The sequence below is a fragment of the Amblyomma mixtum genome, chromosome 1 (assembly GCF_055824585.1).
Source record: "Amblyomma mixtum isolate Tamu chromosome 1, ASM5582458v1, whole genome shotgun sequence".
Classification (NCBI taxonomy): domain Eukaryota; kingdom Metazoa; phylum Arthropoda; class Arachnida; order Ixodida; family Ixodidae; genus Amblyomma; species Amblyomma mixtum.
In genome coordinates this window covers 49,125,192-49,144,022 of record NC_143012.1, presented here as the reverse complement: position 1 = coordinate 49,144,022, position 18,831 = coordinate 49,125,192, and the positions used below count along the sequence as shown (strand labels likewise).

The window sequence follows — 18,831 nt, the reverse complement described above, 5'->3', positions numbered from 1 at the left end:
CGAAACTCCCGGACCAGCCCGTTTAAGCCTTACCACGTGGTTGAGAGTTTCAAACGGATGGAGTTCCAGCACCGAGGGAGCCCTCACGCTCATCTGCTTCTCTGGTTGAATCAGGCCCCCGACGAGGAGGTCGAGAATGACTTCATGCTAAACACCGTGGCTATGGCCGAACACTTACTGTGTGTTGAACATGACATCATGCAACGGCCGAGATGCCAGCAACACCAGCATACCCACACGTGTTACAAGGGCAGACGGACAGAGTGTCGGTTTCACGCTCCATTCTGGCCGATGCTGAGAACAAAGGTACTTACTCCGGTCAGGCCGGCCAGGTTGAAGCGATACCGCTTTCTCAAGAACAAACGTTACACGGGGCTTTGGACACTACGGAGTATCCGTCATTTGATATGATGTGGGAACACCACGGGATACGTGTGTATGACGAGTACGAGGAGCTGATCCGCAGCGGGTCGGTCAGGTCTCCGCTGCTACTCAAGAGGGGTTTAGACCATACAAATGTCACCCCGTTCAACCCCTGGAAAGCTTCTGTGCTGAACTCCAACATGGACCTGCAGGTCATACTTCGTGTTTACGCCTGTGCGTCATACGTCGTGGAGTACGTCAACAAGACTTCTGGCACAAGAGTCCCTTCGAACGATATGAGGAACGCCCGCCTGAAATGGAGGCACCCACGTACGCCGAATTTATGGTGGAGTACTGTGGTGTGCATACGGAATCGTCGGGGGATTTTTATAGCGCAAGCAATACTGCGCCAGGTTTCGATCTGTAGCGTACGCTACAGGTAACTGATCAATTGCATGTTCCACCTCTTCCTGCGTGAAAGAGCCGCTAATAAAAGAATAATCGGCTTCTGATAAAGGGTTCACTAAGGTGCTGAAATGTGTCAAACTTTCCGAATTATGCGCATCAGGTGAAGCACTAAACAAGTCTGTGTAATAATCAACAAATACGGTCATCATCTCATTTGTACTGGACACTAGTTTGACATTGGACATCATCCCCGAAATAAACTTTGTAGTCGCATGACGGCGCTCATCAAGCAAAGCCTGTCGTGTCGGATGCTCACATTGCAGATCACGCCAGCTCGATAGTTTGGAATGAACAAAGGTGCGTCTAGTGAATACGGTGTCTTCGTTCACTCCCATCTTCCTCCCTTCCCGTCATAGCGAGCAAGGCGTACAGCCTAACGGGCGATGGCGTTCTGTGGACTTCCTGGCCAGCTTTACTAGTCTAGTAACGTTGTCCCTGGGAACGTGGCGGAATGGCCACGTGAGCAAATATGGCGGCGCCCATGCTCCCGCGCTGTTAAGCGTCAATAAATGCGCGCTGGCCTTGGCGTGAATGCTATGCAGTCCTCTAAGGAGAAGTGACAGCGACAGGAAGAAGCGAGAAAGCGGCAACGTCCACAAGAGACGCGAGAACAGTGTGAATAACGTTTTGCAAAGCGTCGTGCTTAGGATGCAGCTCGGCGACCACTTTCTACCTCGCAGAGTGGTTTCACGTCATCGGTCACCGATGAATCTCAACATCTGATTGCTCAGGAACGCCGCAATACTACCAGGCGAAGGCAACGCGCCAAAGAATCGCCAGAAGAACGCGCACACCATTGCTTACGAAATTTGCCTGCTTTAACCAGAGCTAAACCACTGCCATTTTTTTTTTTCGGAACGCGGTGTGTCGACAGTGGTGCGTCGGACAGCGGAGCGCCGCGCGTGGCTGCCCCGCGATGGGCATGTGCACGTGAGAATGATGTGTGCGAGGCGGGTACGAGGAATGGAGAGCTGACATGTCAGTAAACCGAGCTGTGAAGGAAGACACCGCAGCGGAAGTCTGGTCATTCAAGCGTGGAGGTGGCAGCCGTAGGACGTTGGGTCCGTGCTGCCGGAGACTTCCCTTGGATCACGTACGGAGGCCTACTGCGTCCCTTTCAATTTTGGAAGTGGCAGCCGACGGATTGAGGGTCCGAGCTGCCGATGCTTCCTTAAAGCCTGCATAAGCCTATGGCGTTTCGGCACACCGTTCACTGGACATGGCTGTGCTTTTCCTGCTGCTGCTGCTGCTGCTGCTGCAAGTTCCTGGGTCGGCTGACGCCTCCATCGGCGTATTCCAGAGTTCCACCTTACGACCTGGCTCTCTACCACCGCTTACTTCGACGCAACGCCAGTGACGCATCGCAAGTCTCAAACCCTAATCCTTGCTACCGACAAGGCACTCGTGCTTCACATAGGACGCTTCTTATCTGGTGAACTCTTTCCTTTTATCTGTAGTGTTGTAGGCGTGTTGAGTGTGTGTTTTCCTTGGTGTTTTCGTTTTTTTATTGGCTCCTTTCCGTTAAAGTATAAACACGTCTTCGTTTTGTTTCGTTTAATCTGTTTGTTTTCTTGCACGAGCCTGCACGCGAAAGCGTTCCCCTTCGGCAGTCGGGGACGCGTCACCAGTTCGCGACATGTACAATCCAGTGGGAGTGAAAAAGCAACAGAAACCGGCGATTCTCAAATGCCGAAACTATAGCGTCGATGATCCGGTAAACTATAAGCAAGAACACGTCATGCTGCACTTGCCCTTTCGCAAGTAGGCTGACATTCAGGATGGCAATGCGTTCGAAAGAATGTTTGACAACAATAAGGAATCCGTCATGGAAGTCAAGCAGCGGTATTCCGCCGACGTCACCATTGCTTTACTTATTGCTGCCTGCGAGGTGGTTGGCCGTGAGGAGCGACTGAATGGCGTGACGTCAGAGCCATGCCAACAACAACAAGAAGCTGGCGCAGTGCCTACGTTCGTGGAAACTAATGACAACCCCGACTTGATTAGCCGCTGCCGAACATGCCAAGAAAGGGGTTTCAGCCAATTGTCCGGGCGTCATTCGAAGAGATTACGTTATGCCGCTGGCTGACTTCCACGAGAGAATGAGGAGGCTCAATTAGAGACAGGCGGCGTTTTTACGAGAAGTGATACACCACACGACGGACAATACTGCCAAACCGCTGCAGATCTTCCCCGGACCGGCTGGCTGTTGCATGACGTTTACACTGAGGCTACTCATGAATGCGTACAACCGCTACTGTCGCATTCGGACCATCTCGTACGGAGACGGTCAGGAAAGCAGCGCAATGAACGCGTACGTAGCCTGTGCGACAACCCGAAAAGCGGTCGTTGCCCTGAACGGGGTGACTGTGCATTCGGCCTTTAAAATAGTCATGAAAATAGGCGGGAGGATAAGGGGTTGTCGTCCAGTGACTTGAACACGTTTCGGGTGCTGTTTCTCGATGTGAGATATATCATTGTGGATGAGGTGAGCATGCTGTCGTCTTAGCTGCTGAGACAAGTGGACATTCGATTGAGAGAAATCAGGCCTTCGCGGATGACAAAACCATTCGGAGAGTGACGTAATCTTCTGCGGGGACTTGAGGCAGCTACCCCCGGTGCGAGCCAGTGAGGTTCGCAAGAGACCGGGAAGCAGAGGTAGCGTATAAAATATGTTTGTGCTCCCATGGCACCATCTCTCCTACTACTCCCTAACCGATGTGGTTAGTCAAAGCGACGCCGTCTTCTCGTCTCTTATCACCAAGATTGATGACGGCAAACAATTCTCACGCCGTCTGAACGGTTTGGCACGCGCGAAGAGGCTGCCACCAAGTGCCCCACGGCCATCCTCCTCTTCTTTAGCAGCAAAGACGTCGGCGCTTGCAACAATTTGGTCCCCGAGTCTTGCCAGCTTAAATATGGCAGTCCAGCCATACACGTGTTCATCGGGCAGCGAAGCAGGCAGATAGAGCGCGAGGCGCTTGGGTGGATCGATGAGCTAAGCCGCGCCGAGAGCCGTAACTTCCCATTGGTGGTGTCGTTCTGCCTGAACCGGCCATACACGCCGGTAAAGAAAATCGACGTCACAGATGGCCTGGTCAACGGCGTGGTCGGCACGTTAATGGAAGTGCAGGTCGAGACTGACGACACATCCAAGAGGGTTTGGCTACAGTGCGTCAGCGTGGTGGGGACGCTAACTAAAGCAAAAGTGAGTTACCGATCGAGAGTGAAGCGGTACGCCTCGTGGGTTCACATAGACCCTATAATCATGTCCTTCGTCATAAAATGCAGTGCGCACAGACACGTATCGGTCAAACGCACGCTGATTCCGCTAGTCCCGGCCGCGTATTCGCCAACTGCAGCCTGTACAGCCACATGGCTTGAAACCACGGTGAATTGATCACGGTGACTGAAGATTGTCACAAAGGCTTACCTAAAAGGGATAATAAATCCTCTTAAACGGCGTTATATGCCACTAAGCATCACGATTTGCGACCTAAAAGGGAAAAAATGGAAAAAAATGAAATTAAAAAAACAATAAAATTACAGTACAGAGAGCGGAGTCGAACGGCCGACCTTCCATGCGCAACACGTCCCTCTAATCCACTGCGCCACAGCGGCGATGTCAACCCCTCGTTCTGAATGAATATTTATAACCAGCCTTAATGTGGCTGCTTCCTGCCGGTGGACGGCGCTGTCATCGCTGGCTGTACCGGCTGCATTTGGCGAACACGCGTCCCGGCCGGTGCCATGACCACTGACAAATCTCAAGGTGGGACGTTTGGCGCAGTCGTTTATGACAACGCCAGAACACAACCTCAAAAGTTGGTCTTTGTGGCACTGAGCCATGTGAACAGCATCAAGGGACTCTGTCTGACTAACGCCAAACAAGGCCATAGATTTTACCAACACGTTGACAACCCGGACAGGGCCTTGATGTCGCCTCGACAAGCACGGCCTGGATACGGCATGCGCTCGCTGTGAAGCGCTGCTGAGAAACCCCGCCACGGCTTACTCCGTACCCTGATAAACGTCAGGTCGCTCGTTTGCCACATGGCGGACGTTTGCCTAGACCCCCTGCTAATCAAAGCACATGTACTCGTCTTTACAGAGGTTGATCATGCATTGCGATTTCAAGCCGTCACAATCGCTGGCTTTAGCATGGTGGCTCATGCCACTCGTCTCGAATCTAACAAGAACGCCGGAGTCTGCGTCTACGTTAAGGAAGGAATCACTGCCAATCCGTTTTCTACCGTAGCAGTTCCCAACGGTAAAGCATGTGCCGTCCGGCTAGTAGAAAGTGGTCCAGCCGTTGAAGCAGTGTACGTGTCGCCAAGCAACTTCACCCAGGAAATCAGTGAAGTCCACCTGTATTCCCAAGCGTGGAATTGCCGAGGAACTGTGTGTCGTGGCAGGAGACTTTAACCGGACCCAGGACTCAGTTAACGTTCAACTTAAAGATAACCTCAACTTGGACCTGGCCAGTGCCCCCAACATGTAGACTACACAATGGGGAACCACGATAGACCTGGTTTATCAGAGACAAACCTTGGCCTCAAAGTACTGCGTCGGAGCCATTGAGACGGCTGCTTGCTACTTCACCGTCCATCGGGCTGTCTTTGTGGCAATTCAGAAACAATAAGATGAAGACTTTGAAAAGAAATGCGTTACACTTTAAAAATGTCTACTCTTTAATGTAATCATAACTTAACGATAGGTAACAACGAAACCTAAACACTGAACATGCACCAAGCTAAACGATGAAAATGTAACCGTAAAGACAACCAAGTTCAACAATAAGATTAACCGTACCTCTCGCTATGCCCACCAGGCACAACTGAGTTAAGCCACAGCCATTTTATTTTACAACCCACGCGGCGAGCGAAGGAAGCGCGCAGGCCGCATATTTGGTGTCCGCCTCGTACATTTCCCGTCAGCGAACACGACGCTTGACCGGGGACCTTCACCCTTGGAAATAGCGGCCTAACTGCAAACAAAAAAGAGGCGGTCCTATACCGTGACATTCTTTTTACCACTCCAGGTCTTGAGGGCGGTAATGCCTACTGGCTACCGCTGATTAATGCGCCTGCGCGTTAATCTTATTTCTAATATATATTGTCACGACCAGAGGAGCCGTGAAGGTAGACGTCGGGAAGAACCTAAGACCGGGAGCCTTCTTTTAATTATGGAGCCAGCTTCCACGACACAGAACAGAACAGCGCGCCACGAGAGCCCACCCCGCTTCGTCGTCGTCTTCGACTCAGCGCGGAGGCCGCGCGGCGCGTTAGGCGCGTGGCATTATTCCCCCCCGCGAAAACAAACATCGTCTCGATGTGGAATGGGATATGTACAGTGAGGGGAGGACTGGGGGTGAGGTGAACTATACAGTGCGCGCTAGATGACATGCAGGGGAGTCAAGTTCACACGTGGGGTAAGGGGAAAAGGTACGAAACAGCGTGACCACAGCGCTCAGTCACGCGAAAAGTACGGCTTTAAGCGCACTACATGCACGATTTCAGGCCGTTGACGCTGAGGGCCGACGACCACAGTTCCATGGGGGACAACTTCGTAGTTGACGCTGTTCAGGCGGCGCAGGACCTTGTACGGGCCAAAATACCTGTTTAAAAGCTTTTCGCACAATCCCTTGCGGCGCACTGGTGTCCACACCCACACGTGGTCGCCCGGCTCGTAGTGCACGTCCCTGTGCCGAAGGTTATAGTGTCGGGCATCGGCGCATTGCTGGTCCTTGATGTGCAAGCGGGCCAGCTGACGGGCCTGCTCTGCTTGCTCCACGAAGTGGCCAGCTTCAGGGGGAAGCTCTGCGTCGCCGTACGGCAGCATGGCGTCTAGCATCATGCGGACCTCTCTGCCATACACGAGACGGAACGGGGTGAACTGGGTGGTTTCCTGCGTCGCGGTATTATATGCGAAGGTGACGTACGGCAAGACCTCATCCCAGGTTTTGTGTTCAACGTCGACGTACATCGAGATCATGTCCGGTAATGTTTTGTTGAGCCGTTCCGTTAGACCATTTGTTTGGGGATGATACGCTGTTGTTGGTCGATGAGCAGTATGGCTAAGCGCTAAGATGTCACGTAGGACTCGGGCTGTAAACGCCTTGCATCGGTCAGTAATGATGGCCGATGGGGCGCCGTGTCTAAGCACGATGTCGTGCATAAAGAAGTGGGCAACTTCGGCGGCAGTACCTCGCGCAAGGGCCTTCGTTTCAGCGTAGCGGGTCAAGTAGTCTGTGGCGACTACGATCCACTTGTGGCCGGAAGACGAGAGAGGAAATGGCCCCAGAAGGTCCATGCCGACTTTGTCGAATGGTATTTGTGGCGGCTCGATGCACTGAAGCAGTCCAGGAGGCTTGAGCGCGGGTTTTTTCCGCCGCTGGCATTGCCGGCATGTCCGGACATAATGCCTGACACTGGAAGTTAGGTTGGGCCAATAATAGTTCTGCCGGATTCGGGATAAGGTGCAGGTAACTCCAAGGTGGCCGGAAGTCGGTTCATCATGGCAGGCAAGGAGGACTTCATCCCGCAGATCAGACGGTATGACGAGCAGGTAAGTTGTCGGACTTGAAGTAGAGTTCTTTTTATAAAGCACCCCTCTCCGCAGGCAGAACGACGATAGTCCACGAGCTAGGGTTCGTGGTATTTCAGGGCACCCACCTTCGAGATGTTCGATGAGCAGACGGAGTTCGGCGTCGGCACGCTGTCTGGAAACGAGCTCAGATGTGCTGACCGCTCCAAGGAAGCTATCATTGTCGGTGGTGTCTTGCGGAGGAGGTTCGACGGGAGCACGTGACAAGGTATCAGCGTCGGTGTGTTTCCGGCCTGACTTGTAGGTGACGGTGAAATCGAATTCCTGCAGGCGTAATGCCCAACGTGCTAGGCGGCGGCAAGGGTCCTTTAAATTTTTCAGCCAGCACAGCGAGTGGTGGTCGGTGATGATACGAAACGGTCTGCCATAGAGGTATGGGCGGAACTTGGCGGCGGCCCAGACTACCGCTAAACATTCTTTTTCCGTGGTAGAGTAGTTCAACTCAGCACGCGACAGTGCGCGGCTGGCGTAGGCAATTACTTTGTCGACACCGCTTTGCCGCTGAACTAGAACGGCGCCAAGACCGACGTTGCTCGCATCCGTGTGCACCTCCGTGTCGGCATCTTCGTCGAAATGTGCCAGGATGGGCGGTGATTCGAGTAGGCGTCGTAACTCGTCGAAGGCAGTCTGTTGTTCGTTGCCCCAGGAAAATGACGTGTCATCACGGGTTAGGAGCGTCAGAGGGCTGGCGAGCTGGGCGAAGTTTCTAATGAAGCGGCGATAATAGGAGCACAGGCCCAGAAAACGTCGGACAGCTTTTTTGTGGGAGGGGACCGGAAAGGCAGCAACGGCAGCAAGCTTCTCTGGGTCAGCGCGGATTCCGTCAGCGCTAATGACGTGCCCGAGGAACTTCAATTCGGTGAACCCAAAGTGGCATTTTTCTGGTTTGAGGGAGAGGTTGGCGGATCGAACGGCTTTGAGGACAGTCCTGAGGCGGTGCAGATGTTCCGTGAACGTTGCGGAAAAAATGATGACATCGTCAAGATAAACAAGACAGGTCTGCCACTTCAAACCGGTGAGAACGGTGTCCATCATTCTTTGGAACGTGGCAGGAGCACAGCAGAGCCCGAATGGGAGGACGCGAAATTCATACAGCCCGTCTGGTGTAATGAAGGCGGTTTTCTCACGGTCCCTCTCATCAACTTCTATCTGCCAATAACCACTTCTGAGGTCGACCGAAGAGAAGTACTTGGCTTGACGAAGTCGGTCGAGGGAGTCGTCGATACGCGGGAGCGGGTACACGTCTTTCTTGGTCACACTGTTCAGCTTCCTGTAGTCGACGCAGAACCGTAGTGTCCCTTCTTTCTTTTTCACGAGGACGACAGGAGACGACCACGGACTGCTTGACGGTTGGATGACGCCGTCTGTGAGCATCTCTTCGACCTGTGTTTGAATAGCATCTCGCTCACGAGGGGACACACGATAGGGCTGCTGATGGATTGGTCGGGCTCCTTCATGCGTGATAATGCGGTGTTTAACTATCGACGTTTGGCGCACTTTGGACGACGACGTGAAACACGCACCAAACTCCCGCAAGAGGTCCTGGAGTTGCCTCTTTTCAGTGGGTGGAAGGCCAGGATTTATGTCTACGCTGGTGACCGCTTCGGCGTCAGCTCCAGGTGTGTCCTCCGCACAAGCAAAGCATTCGGCCACTTCCTGAACATGGTCGACGTAAGCGATGGCCGTGCCACGGAACAGATGTCGATGTTCGTTGCAGAAGTTGGTGACAAGGACCTCTGTACAACCGTCATGAAAGGATCCAAGGCCCCGTGCCACCACAACCCCCTTAGTGAGTACGAGGGAGACATTAGGCTCGACAACCCGGAGTCCCCTATGTGGCTCGTCGCAGGTAACTCTCGTGAGAATGCTGGCACGTGGTGGCACCGTAACGTTATCGTCGGCGACTCGCAGGGCGGACCGAGAACCCTGGTGCGCAGGCTCTTCTGTGGCCATTGCGGTAGAAAACGTCACCAAGCGGTTCGGGAGGTCGATGATCGCACCGTGCTCGCGAAGAAAGTCGATGCCAAGGATGACACCGCGAGAACATTCGCGGAGAACGAGAAAAGTGGCAACGAATGTGCAGCCTCGAACCGTAACCCGGGCCGCACACATGCCGAGTGGTGCGACAAGATGTCCGCCTGCCGTGCGTATGACGGGACCGTCCCAGGGTGTCGTCACTTTTTTCAGGGCCGTCGCAAGCCGTCCGCTAAGGATGGAGTAATCTGCGCCCGTATCAACCAACGCGCTGACCTCCTTTGTGTCGACGAGAACAGGGATATCCAAAGAGACCCTGCCTTCAGCACGGCCCGTCGATGGCTGTTGTGGAGGATTCAGTCGGTGCGGCGGCGGAACCTGGTCGGCGACTGGGGTTGCGCTGTCGGAGCGATTCAAGCGGCGCGTTGGGGGAAACTCTTCGGCGATGCGGCGTTCGGCGTCGGGGCGATTGGGTCGGTGCGGCGGCGGAAGCGGGTCGGCGATTGGGGTTGCGGCATCGCGGCGATACGAAAGGCGCGTCGGGGAAAACTGTGCAGCGATGCGGCGTGCGACGTCGGGGCGATTCAGTTGCTGCGGCGGTGGAAGCTTTGCGTCGGAACGGCGTTCGGCGGCCTCGCCTCCAAAGGCCGCCGGAGCTAGTTTTCCCGACGAGGGCTCGAGGAACCACGTTGTCCCGAGGCGAAACGGGACCCAGAGGGCGAAGACCGGCGTGGAGAGGGCGATCGCGACTCGCGGCGCGGAGGAGATGGTGACTACGCTGGCGGGTGACATACTCGGCGATGTCTTCAGGGCGCTCTCCAGGGCGTGGACGGGGGCTGTCGACAGGAAAACCGCGTAGTCCCTTTTCGCGATAGGGGCACCGCCGGTAGAGATGGCCGGCCTCACCACAGTGGTAGCAGAGCGGGCGTTGATCCGGAGTGCGCCAGAGGTCAGTCTTCCGCGGTGCCTGGCGCCTATCCGCCCAGTAAGGAGTCGGCTGGGCAGAGTGCACCGCGACCAATGGTGCGGTGTAAGGCGAAGGCCCGGGAGATGGGGCCGCGCGGCGCACGACGTCCGCGTACGTGACTGGCTGGACAGGAGTCGGGTACGGCGCGGGATCGTATGGGGTCGGTTGCGGCGCCGGCACAGCTGCAGCGTCTTGTGCCCTGAGTGCCTGTCGGACTTCCTCGCGGATGACGCTGGTGACGGAATCGACGCGAGGGGCAAAGGTGGCTTGAAGGTGCTGCAGCTCCTCGCGGACCACGGAACGGATGAGTTCGCGAAGGGAGTCCGGATTCGTCCTGGGATCATGGTCGAACCGGTCCAACGTTGATAGAGTCGACGTTTGGCGCAGTTCCCGGTCGTACTGATGGGATCTTTGCCGCAGCAATTTCTCCATGTGCACGGCGTCGGCCAGGAACTCCGCGACGGTGTTGGGCGGGTTCCGCACGAGGCCGGAAAAGAGCTGGTCTTTTACGCCGCGCATCAGGTGCCGCAGCTTTTTTTCTTCAGGCATGGCCGGATCGGCGCGATCGCAAAGACGCTTCACATCCTCGACGTACATGGCAACACCCTCATTGGGAAGCTGAATTCGAGAGGACAGTGCACGCTCTGCGCTCTCCCGGCGGTCGCTGTTGGCGTACGTACTCAGGAGCTGACGTCGAAAGTCCGGCCACGTAGAGAAAGTAGTCTCATGGTTTTCGAACCACGTTCGTGCAGAGTCTTCAAGGCTGAAGTAAACGTTACGCAGCTTTGTAGCGTCGTCCCAGCAGTTAAAGGTCGCGACCCGTTCGTATTGAGCCAACCAGTCTTCGGCATCTTCAAACAGGTCGCCGTGAAAGGGCTTAGGCGTGCGTGGAGTCTGAAGGGTGAGATAGGTGGGGCTGGCTGCAGGGACAGTCGTAGGCAGGGCGTGCAGTGGCGTCGCCATGAGTGGAGTGGTAGTTGAAGGCGCGTTGACAATAGGAAGGGCCTCGGGGGACAGGCCGCGGATCCTCCGGCTGGCACGATGGACAGGGGTGGTCACAAGAGGCGGACGCGTCGAGTCGTCCTCAGGAGTAGGGAGCATCGGCCGCACCTCCACCAGTGTCACGACCAGAGGAGCCGTGAAGGTAGACGTCGGGAAGAACCTAAGACCGGGAGCCTTCTTTTAATTATGGAGCCAGCTTCCATTCTAACGGACTCGAAAGAAACATGCAAGAGTTATACGAAGGGCAACATTAGCGGCATCGCCCTTAGGATCATCGGCGAGGCGGCAGCTTCCGCTGGAAAAACGCCTATACAGCATATCATCTGGGTGCCAGCTCACGCAGGCGTAGCAGGAAACGAAAGGGCGGACAGCCTGGCTCGAGGGCTCACTTACCGAGCAGGCTTATCGGACGCCCCGGAGTTACGGCTACTCACGTGCGAGGGAGGCTACGCAGAGACCCTACAACTTTATAGGGGAACTAGATTGAGGTATCCACCACCACACAGAGCACTGACTAGGGAAGAGGCTGTAGGATGGCGTAGGCTACAGACGAACACTTTTCCTAACCTGTACATATACAGCAAAATGTCACCAACGCAATTCAGATCAGACTGTCCCTGGTGCGGCGGTACACCTACACTCTATCACATTACCTGGGAGTGCGAAAGAAACATAGCATTCCACAATTATCAACCACCGAGTGAGGAGCAATGGGAGAGCTGTCTCTCCAGCAGCGAGCTCGAGGTCCAGAGGGCCTTGGTACAGCACGCTGTTGAAGCGGCACGACTCAGTGGAGCCCTGGACTGAGGGCCCACCCTTGCTCGAAGACTCAAGTCGCCAGCGCCCAAGCAGGACGACCAAGAAGTCTTCATCTCCGCGAATCTCTTGAAAGAGCAATAAAAGTTTTCTCTCTCTCTCTCTCTCCACGACACAGAACAGAACAGCGCGCCACGAGAGCCCACCCCGCTTCGTCGTCGTCTTCGACTCAGCGCGGAGGCCGCGCGGCGCGTTAGGCGCGTGGCAATATTTTAAACATTGGGCACCATGCACTTTCTCACAATTTCTTTGTGGTCTCACTCAGACACGGCCAACTATTGCCGAATATCGTCCTTACATATGTACCGCTGGAAGCCCTACCGAGCGGAAGGAAGCGGCCTCGGTGCAATAAGCAGCAATACGAAACTTCCTGCGAGAAGAGCGGCATCTAGTGTTATTCAGTTACACCGTTAATAAAGATCTTCACTGTTCATTAATTGCCAGGCAATGAAACTGCGCTCAAACCCCACTCTACATGGCCTTTATCGCATTATATCGAACATTTGATCAAACATGGTGAAATGAGTGGGCCATCTATTGCTTTATATTCGTACCCGTTGACTTTTATAAATAGCAAGCGCTTTTTTAATAAACGCGCATTATCAATTGCTTTAGACGGGGACGCATTATCTTTCTTTTGATGATTATATTCCCCCACAAAGGAGCCGACGGACAAACTTGTAAAGAATAATGTTACTAATGCGACATATTTTCAGTTTTGCAAACCAGTTGTTTGCAACTAGTACCTAGTACAGATGTGTTTAATGTAATTGATTATCGCATCGACTTACGGAACAACAACATTTACGTCAGTAGAAACGACGACAGTAGTTCCATGAAATGTGAGGGGAATGCGTATTGTGCTGAAAGCTGAACGTGTTCATCTTTGTCTCGCATAACAGCAGCGGCTGGTGGGCGACCGCCCACAGAATAGAACTTTATTTTAAAAGAGCATATTCTATTTCTAAGGAGATATATGTATATCAGATTTTATGAATGTTGAGCTATACGCAGAAAATCGCCCATGCAGAAATGCAGAGCCGCGTCGGAAGCATGTCACTTTAAAATGAAACTATGGTAGGGTGGCGTATTTGACACGAGTGCATGATCGGAATTTAACGCATTCTAAATGGGATCCACATTGTTTTCGTAGTCAGACATTTCCATAAGATTCTCGTCGGTATTGGTCGCGAACATATGCAAGCATACTGAGAGGCTTGGTCGCTGCCGAGAGGCTGAGAATTTCCATCTGAGCGGTGCTTATTTGCGCACGAATCGCCCTCATTTGATTTGTACATAAGTGACATAAGTTTGACATAAGTGAACATAAGGGAAATAACATGAAATCATTAGCGGAATCCCTTTTGAACACCTACTGTGGCTGATCCTGTCAAGTGAGTCGCGTAGAGATAAGCTATTCCCCTCAGGTTCTACGCTGCGAGGAATGGCAAGCCGCTCAAGTGGCGCAAGGTAATATTCTCTGCTCATGGGCAGGTTTTAAGGGAAACACATAAGTCCCTGTCGAGCAAAGTCGCGCGCTAGCAATTTATCCATTTTTGTTCAATTTTATGAATGAAGGAAAGCAAAGAAAAATGTTTGTCTTTTCTCTTCTTTTAACTTGTGCGTTTATCAATAAGAAATAAATAGTGCCACATAACTTCATCGCTGAAGACACTTTATTAGAAAGTAGCAGAAAAAAACAACCACATGACGCCAATGGTTAGGTTTGGTTTGGTTTACGGGGGTTTAACATCCCAAAGCGACTCAGGCTATGAGGGAGGCCGTAGTGAAGGGCTCCGGGAATTTCGACCACCTGGAGTTCTTTAACGTGCACCGATATTGCACAGTACACCGGCCTCTAGAATTTCGCCTCCATCGAAATTCGACCGCGCGGCCGGGATCGAACCCGCGTCTTTCGGGTCAGTAGCCGCGCACCATAACCACTAAGCCACCGCAGCGGCCCTCATGACGCCAATGGGTTCCGAACCGACCACGACTCAATTTCCCACCCGATGATCTACCATGTGAGCTACTGAGGCGGTTGTCCAGTCATCTCCTTTCGGAGGTATTTATGATGCGCATAATCTAAACTTCCTAATGTTCAAAACATACTATCCTCGTCCGTAGCGGAGGACGTAGTACGTCCTGTATTGCCGCGAGTGTCACGCAGGAACCTGGTCAAACGGTGAGGACGGAAGCTGTACGGTAACCCTTTTATGTTATATTTCTCATCAAGACTGCCAGAACGGGGCCATCCTACGCTACTCAGCAGATAAGCGTAGAGAAACGAGGGACTCGACAACGCGTACGAATGAAGCAAGCCAGCAATCATTCAAAGCAGTGAAAGATTATGGGACCGTTTCTACTCCTTTCCGGTTTTCAATGTAGCGTTGATAAATTGAAAATTATTAGTGGAATTTTCCTGCCAACAAATATTTGATAGAAAGTAGAAGAAGGAACTCCCAAATACCGCCGTTGAGGTAAGAACCCAAGGTCTCCAAATGTCGTGTCCTGCGCTACAGCAACCGGGCTATGGCGGCGTCTCTTCAATATTTCCTTTCGGAGTGTTTAAGTTGTTTGTAACGTAACCAAAAAAAAGTTTTCACCGGTGCCACCGTCGTCCATAACGGGGTACGCACTACGCCCATTACTGGCACGAGTGTAACGTAGAACCTGATCAAACGGTAAAGGCGGAACGTCAGCGAGAACCCTGTTATGTTACCTATTAATCCAGACAGCGACAGTCCCGCCGCTGTGGCTCAGTGGTTACGGCGCTCGGCTGCTGGCCCGAAAGACGAGGCTTCGATCCCGGCTGCGGCGGTCGAAATTCGATGGATGCAAAATACTGGAGACCCGTGTACTGTACGATGTCAGTGCACGTTAAAGAACCCCACGTGGTCGAAATTTCCGGAGCCCTTCACTACGGCGTCCCTCATAGCCAGAGTTGCTTGGGGAGGTTAAACCCGAATAAATCAAACCAGACAGCGATAAACGAGGCCCTCATTAATTAGCCTATTTAGCCGAGAAGGGTAGGTACATGAGGAGTTAGCTATGTTGTACACCTGCATTGGTGGCTCAGGGAGTATAGCGCTCCGTTACTCGGCCAGAACACCCAGGTTTTGAACCCGGCCGCGGCGACCGCGTTTCGATGTCGGCGGAACACAAAGGCATCCGCTTGCTGTGCGATGTAAGCGCCCGTTAAAGATCGCCTGCTGATGTGAGTTATTCCGGAGCCATCCACTACGGCACCTCATCTTTCGGTCGCGCCTTCCGTCTTTTACCTCACTTTTGGGGTGTCCACCGAGACTTATTCAGTAGTTACTGCACCTTTCATCTGTTGATAACCTCCATGACGTACCAGTACATGAAGCCAACTGTCACTGAAGCCAGAAAAGCATAGGGGCACTTTTTAAAATTTTTCTTCTGTTAACTAGTGCTCATCAGTGGGTAACTAACGGTATAACTAGTTCAGGGCTGAAAGATAACTACTTCGAAAATAGAAGAAAAGCAACCTCACGTCGCCGCTAAAATGTGCTACTACGAGCACCAAATGTGGTGCAGTACCAGGCCGGCGGCTGCCCAGTCTTTTACTTTAGGGGGTATTTTTCTTGCCTTGAGAGGCACTAAAACTCATCAGTGCCACGGTTGCCCATCGCGGAGGACGTATTACGTCTTGTATTAAAACGAGCGTCACTGAGAACGTGAAAGAACGATGAGGGACGATTCTGTGCGATAACCCTCTATTCTAGCTACGGCGTCAGATTCCAGAACCGCGGCCTTCGTAATGCTATTTAGCAGAGAACAGTAAGGAAATATGGGTTCTTAATGGCTTAAAAATAAAGTAAGCCAACAGTCATCCAAAGGAAGGTGCGATCGGATCCCTCCGGTGGCATGCGATTGTTTTTTGTTCATATTCTTGCGTCATAAACATCGACTTAAAGCATTTTCTTCGATTTAATTGCAGAGTGGTTTGTCACTGTTCAACGCCACAAGTTAAAATAGATAGTAGTGTAAGCATTCCCCTATTCATTCTTAGGTTTTCGTGTCGGTTGGTCTTCGTTCATTCATCCGTCATATCAAGCCCCTTCATTCCCGGCCTTGTATGTTCCTCAAATTTATGACAGTTCGCCAGACGCATGCGGAAGAAAGTAGCCCTTAATTAGTCACATGTAAGTATTTATTTCATTCCTTTTTCTTTGATGACTAGCCTTTCAATAGAAATCCAGAGACTTAGAATCAGCACTATTTAGTTTGACAGGCACAACATTAAAATCAACTCCAATTGATCGTACTACTAGAAGTGAAGTTCAGCGGTTCGTGAAAATTCGTAATCTTTACAATTTTTGCTTCGACAAAGAACACTGTTAGTCATGTCATCGCACTTCTTGCCTGCTATAGAAAAGAGTGAGAAGTTTATCGATAATCAACTGACTAGTGAGTATTCCTTGACACTGCTGTGGGTTCTTCGTAAGCCGATTATAAATTAAAGCAGTAAATATCAGAGTTTGACATCTAGTGTCTATTCCATGCAGTTACACTCAATCCATATGTATACGATCGACAGGTATGGCAGTATTTCACACCATATGCCAAGACTTCATTCGACGCACGCTTGATCCTTCTCTTCAGAAGCGCTGCTGCAGCCATCTTCACTGAGCAACTTGTTCCACCGGAGACAGTACTGTGGGAGCCCCGCTCGCAACAAAACGGAAGATTCGGCTTGTCCCCCTTTTTTTTATCTCCTGCATTTCTTGATAAAATTGAACCACATTTATCGCTATTGCTTCATGGAACACTTGAATCCTCATTTGCGTATTATCAAGGATGAACACTTTACAGCGCCTGACATTGCAAATGGATGCTCCAAGCTCAATGACATGTTCACGTTGGCGGTAGCATCAGTGGGAAGAAAAACTGGCAGAGTAAAACTGAGTTGCTTAGCATATTGACACGTAAATTAGAGGTAGAAGAAGAAAGAGAGCACAATCGGTAGAAGTAGACGACGCTGAAGTGTAGGTCCGTTTCTCTGGTGCCCTCGTTCAGCCGCTGCAGTTCCTTTTAAGTGTAACAACTGTTACACATCTGGTGGAGGTGTGCCGGGTACGCTTCCGGACCTGTGTACGCCTACGAGATAAAAACAGACCTACACATCAGTGCCGACTACTTCTACCGATTGCGCTCTTTTCTTCTTCTACCTCTAATCCACGTGTCAATATTAATCACTGAAATTTGATTGTCATTAGTGCTCGAGAGGACAGAAATGGTAGAACACCCCTATACGGCCGCCTCACGATTCTCCTCTGCTAAGCCGGGAATGCTGAGGGTGGAATTGTTTTTCTGCCTCATAATTTGCTAGGAAATAAGCGCTCACAGCAAGGACGCGGCGCATGCACTTCGCAAAGCCGTAAGCATGCCCCCCGTGGCGCGGCGGCCCAAGCGGCTCAGATTAAAGTATCGGTCAGCGCTTTGAAAGCATGAGCTGGTGCTGACTGCTGCCACTATCGGTCCCAAAAATTCCATTAATATTTTTTAAGGAATGTTAATTCTCTCTGTTACTGTATGGCATGATAAAAATTTTTTCAGGTTTTTCGCGCCTGCTTGGCCTTGTGGTAGCGTGTCTGACGCGCCACCAAAAATTACGACATGAATATAGCTGAAGTTCTTTTACAGACCAGACGGCGCCTTCCACGTTAACTACATGTCTCCAAAGATGTGGATGAGAGTAATGCAATTCTTTGTGCTGCTCAATGGAAGGGCACAGCCACACCCGCGGTGGCTCAGTGGTTATGGTGCTCGGCTGCTGACCCGAAAGTCGGGAGTTCGATCCTGGCCGCGGCGGCTGAATTTCTTTGGAGGAGAAATTCTAGAAGCCCGTGTACTGTGCGATGTCAGTGCACGTTAAATAACCCCAGGTGGTCAAAATTTCCGGAGTCCACCACTACGGCGTCTCTCATAGCCTTAGTTGCTTTGGGACGTTAAATCCCATGAACCAACCAACCGAACATGAAGCTTTTACGCATCTCGCCGCTCTAAGACAGTCTACAACATGGGCTGAGAATGTCGCACCATTCTCAAACTGCCCATACGTTACTCCTAAACGGTGTCGATGCACAACCGGCAGTCTCTTCTCTCTCCCAACTACTAGCTTCCACTCGCCTGCCATGCACATAAGTTTGCAGCCACCGTTGAGCTCTTGTAAAAAAATTTCACCGTGATATTACTTGGCATGTTCCTCCCATGCTTAAAAAATACGCAGTAATATCCATCCTGGTCTGTAATTTGTATAAAAGCATTGTTGACTATGCTTGTATGCCCAGTATTCCTCTTCAGTCGTTTTAGTCCGGGGCTTAATTAATGGTATGCAATCCTTATCAAGGTCTTTGTTACCCTTCTCAAACTCAGCTTTCTTAAAGAAGGGTCTTGCGCAACTTCTGCACCGACAACTCTTGAGGTCGTGAAGGGTATAAAAGTGCCTGCTTTTTTGCTTGGCGCACTATTCGAATCTATTTCTCCGTATTAGGCTTATGGCAAGAATTCTTCTAAATAATTGCTGCATGTGGTCTTCAGAAATTTTTTGCAAGAACTGTGAATAAACACTGAACTCCAGGGACGCTTTTTGCGAGAATAATGGAAAGAGT

At 51.8% G+C, this 18,831-nt stretch overlaps 1 protein-coding gene across 1 annotated transcript in view; it reads left to right on the top strand.

The window, feature by feature from the left end:
• The first annotated feature begins 212 nt into the window (after positions 1 to 212).
• The window catches only part of LOC149366288 (uncharacterized), a 33,179-nt gene continuing 14,560 nt past the window's right edge, over positions 213 to 18,831 (top strand). The window contains exons 1-2 of the mRNA XM_089570126.1: positions 213 to 616; positions 3,691 to 3,999. Of these exons, the coding sequence (XP_089426252.1) occupies positions 213 to 616; positions 3,691 to 3,999 (713 nt within the window). The remainder of the gene's footprint in view (positions 617 to 3,690; positions 4,000 to 18,831) is intronic.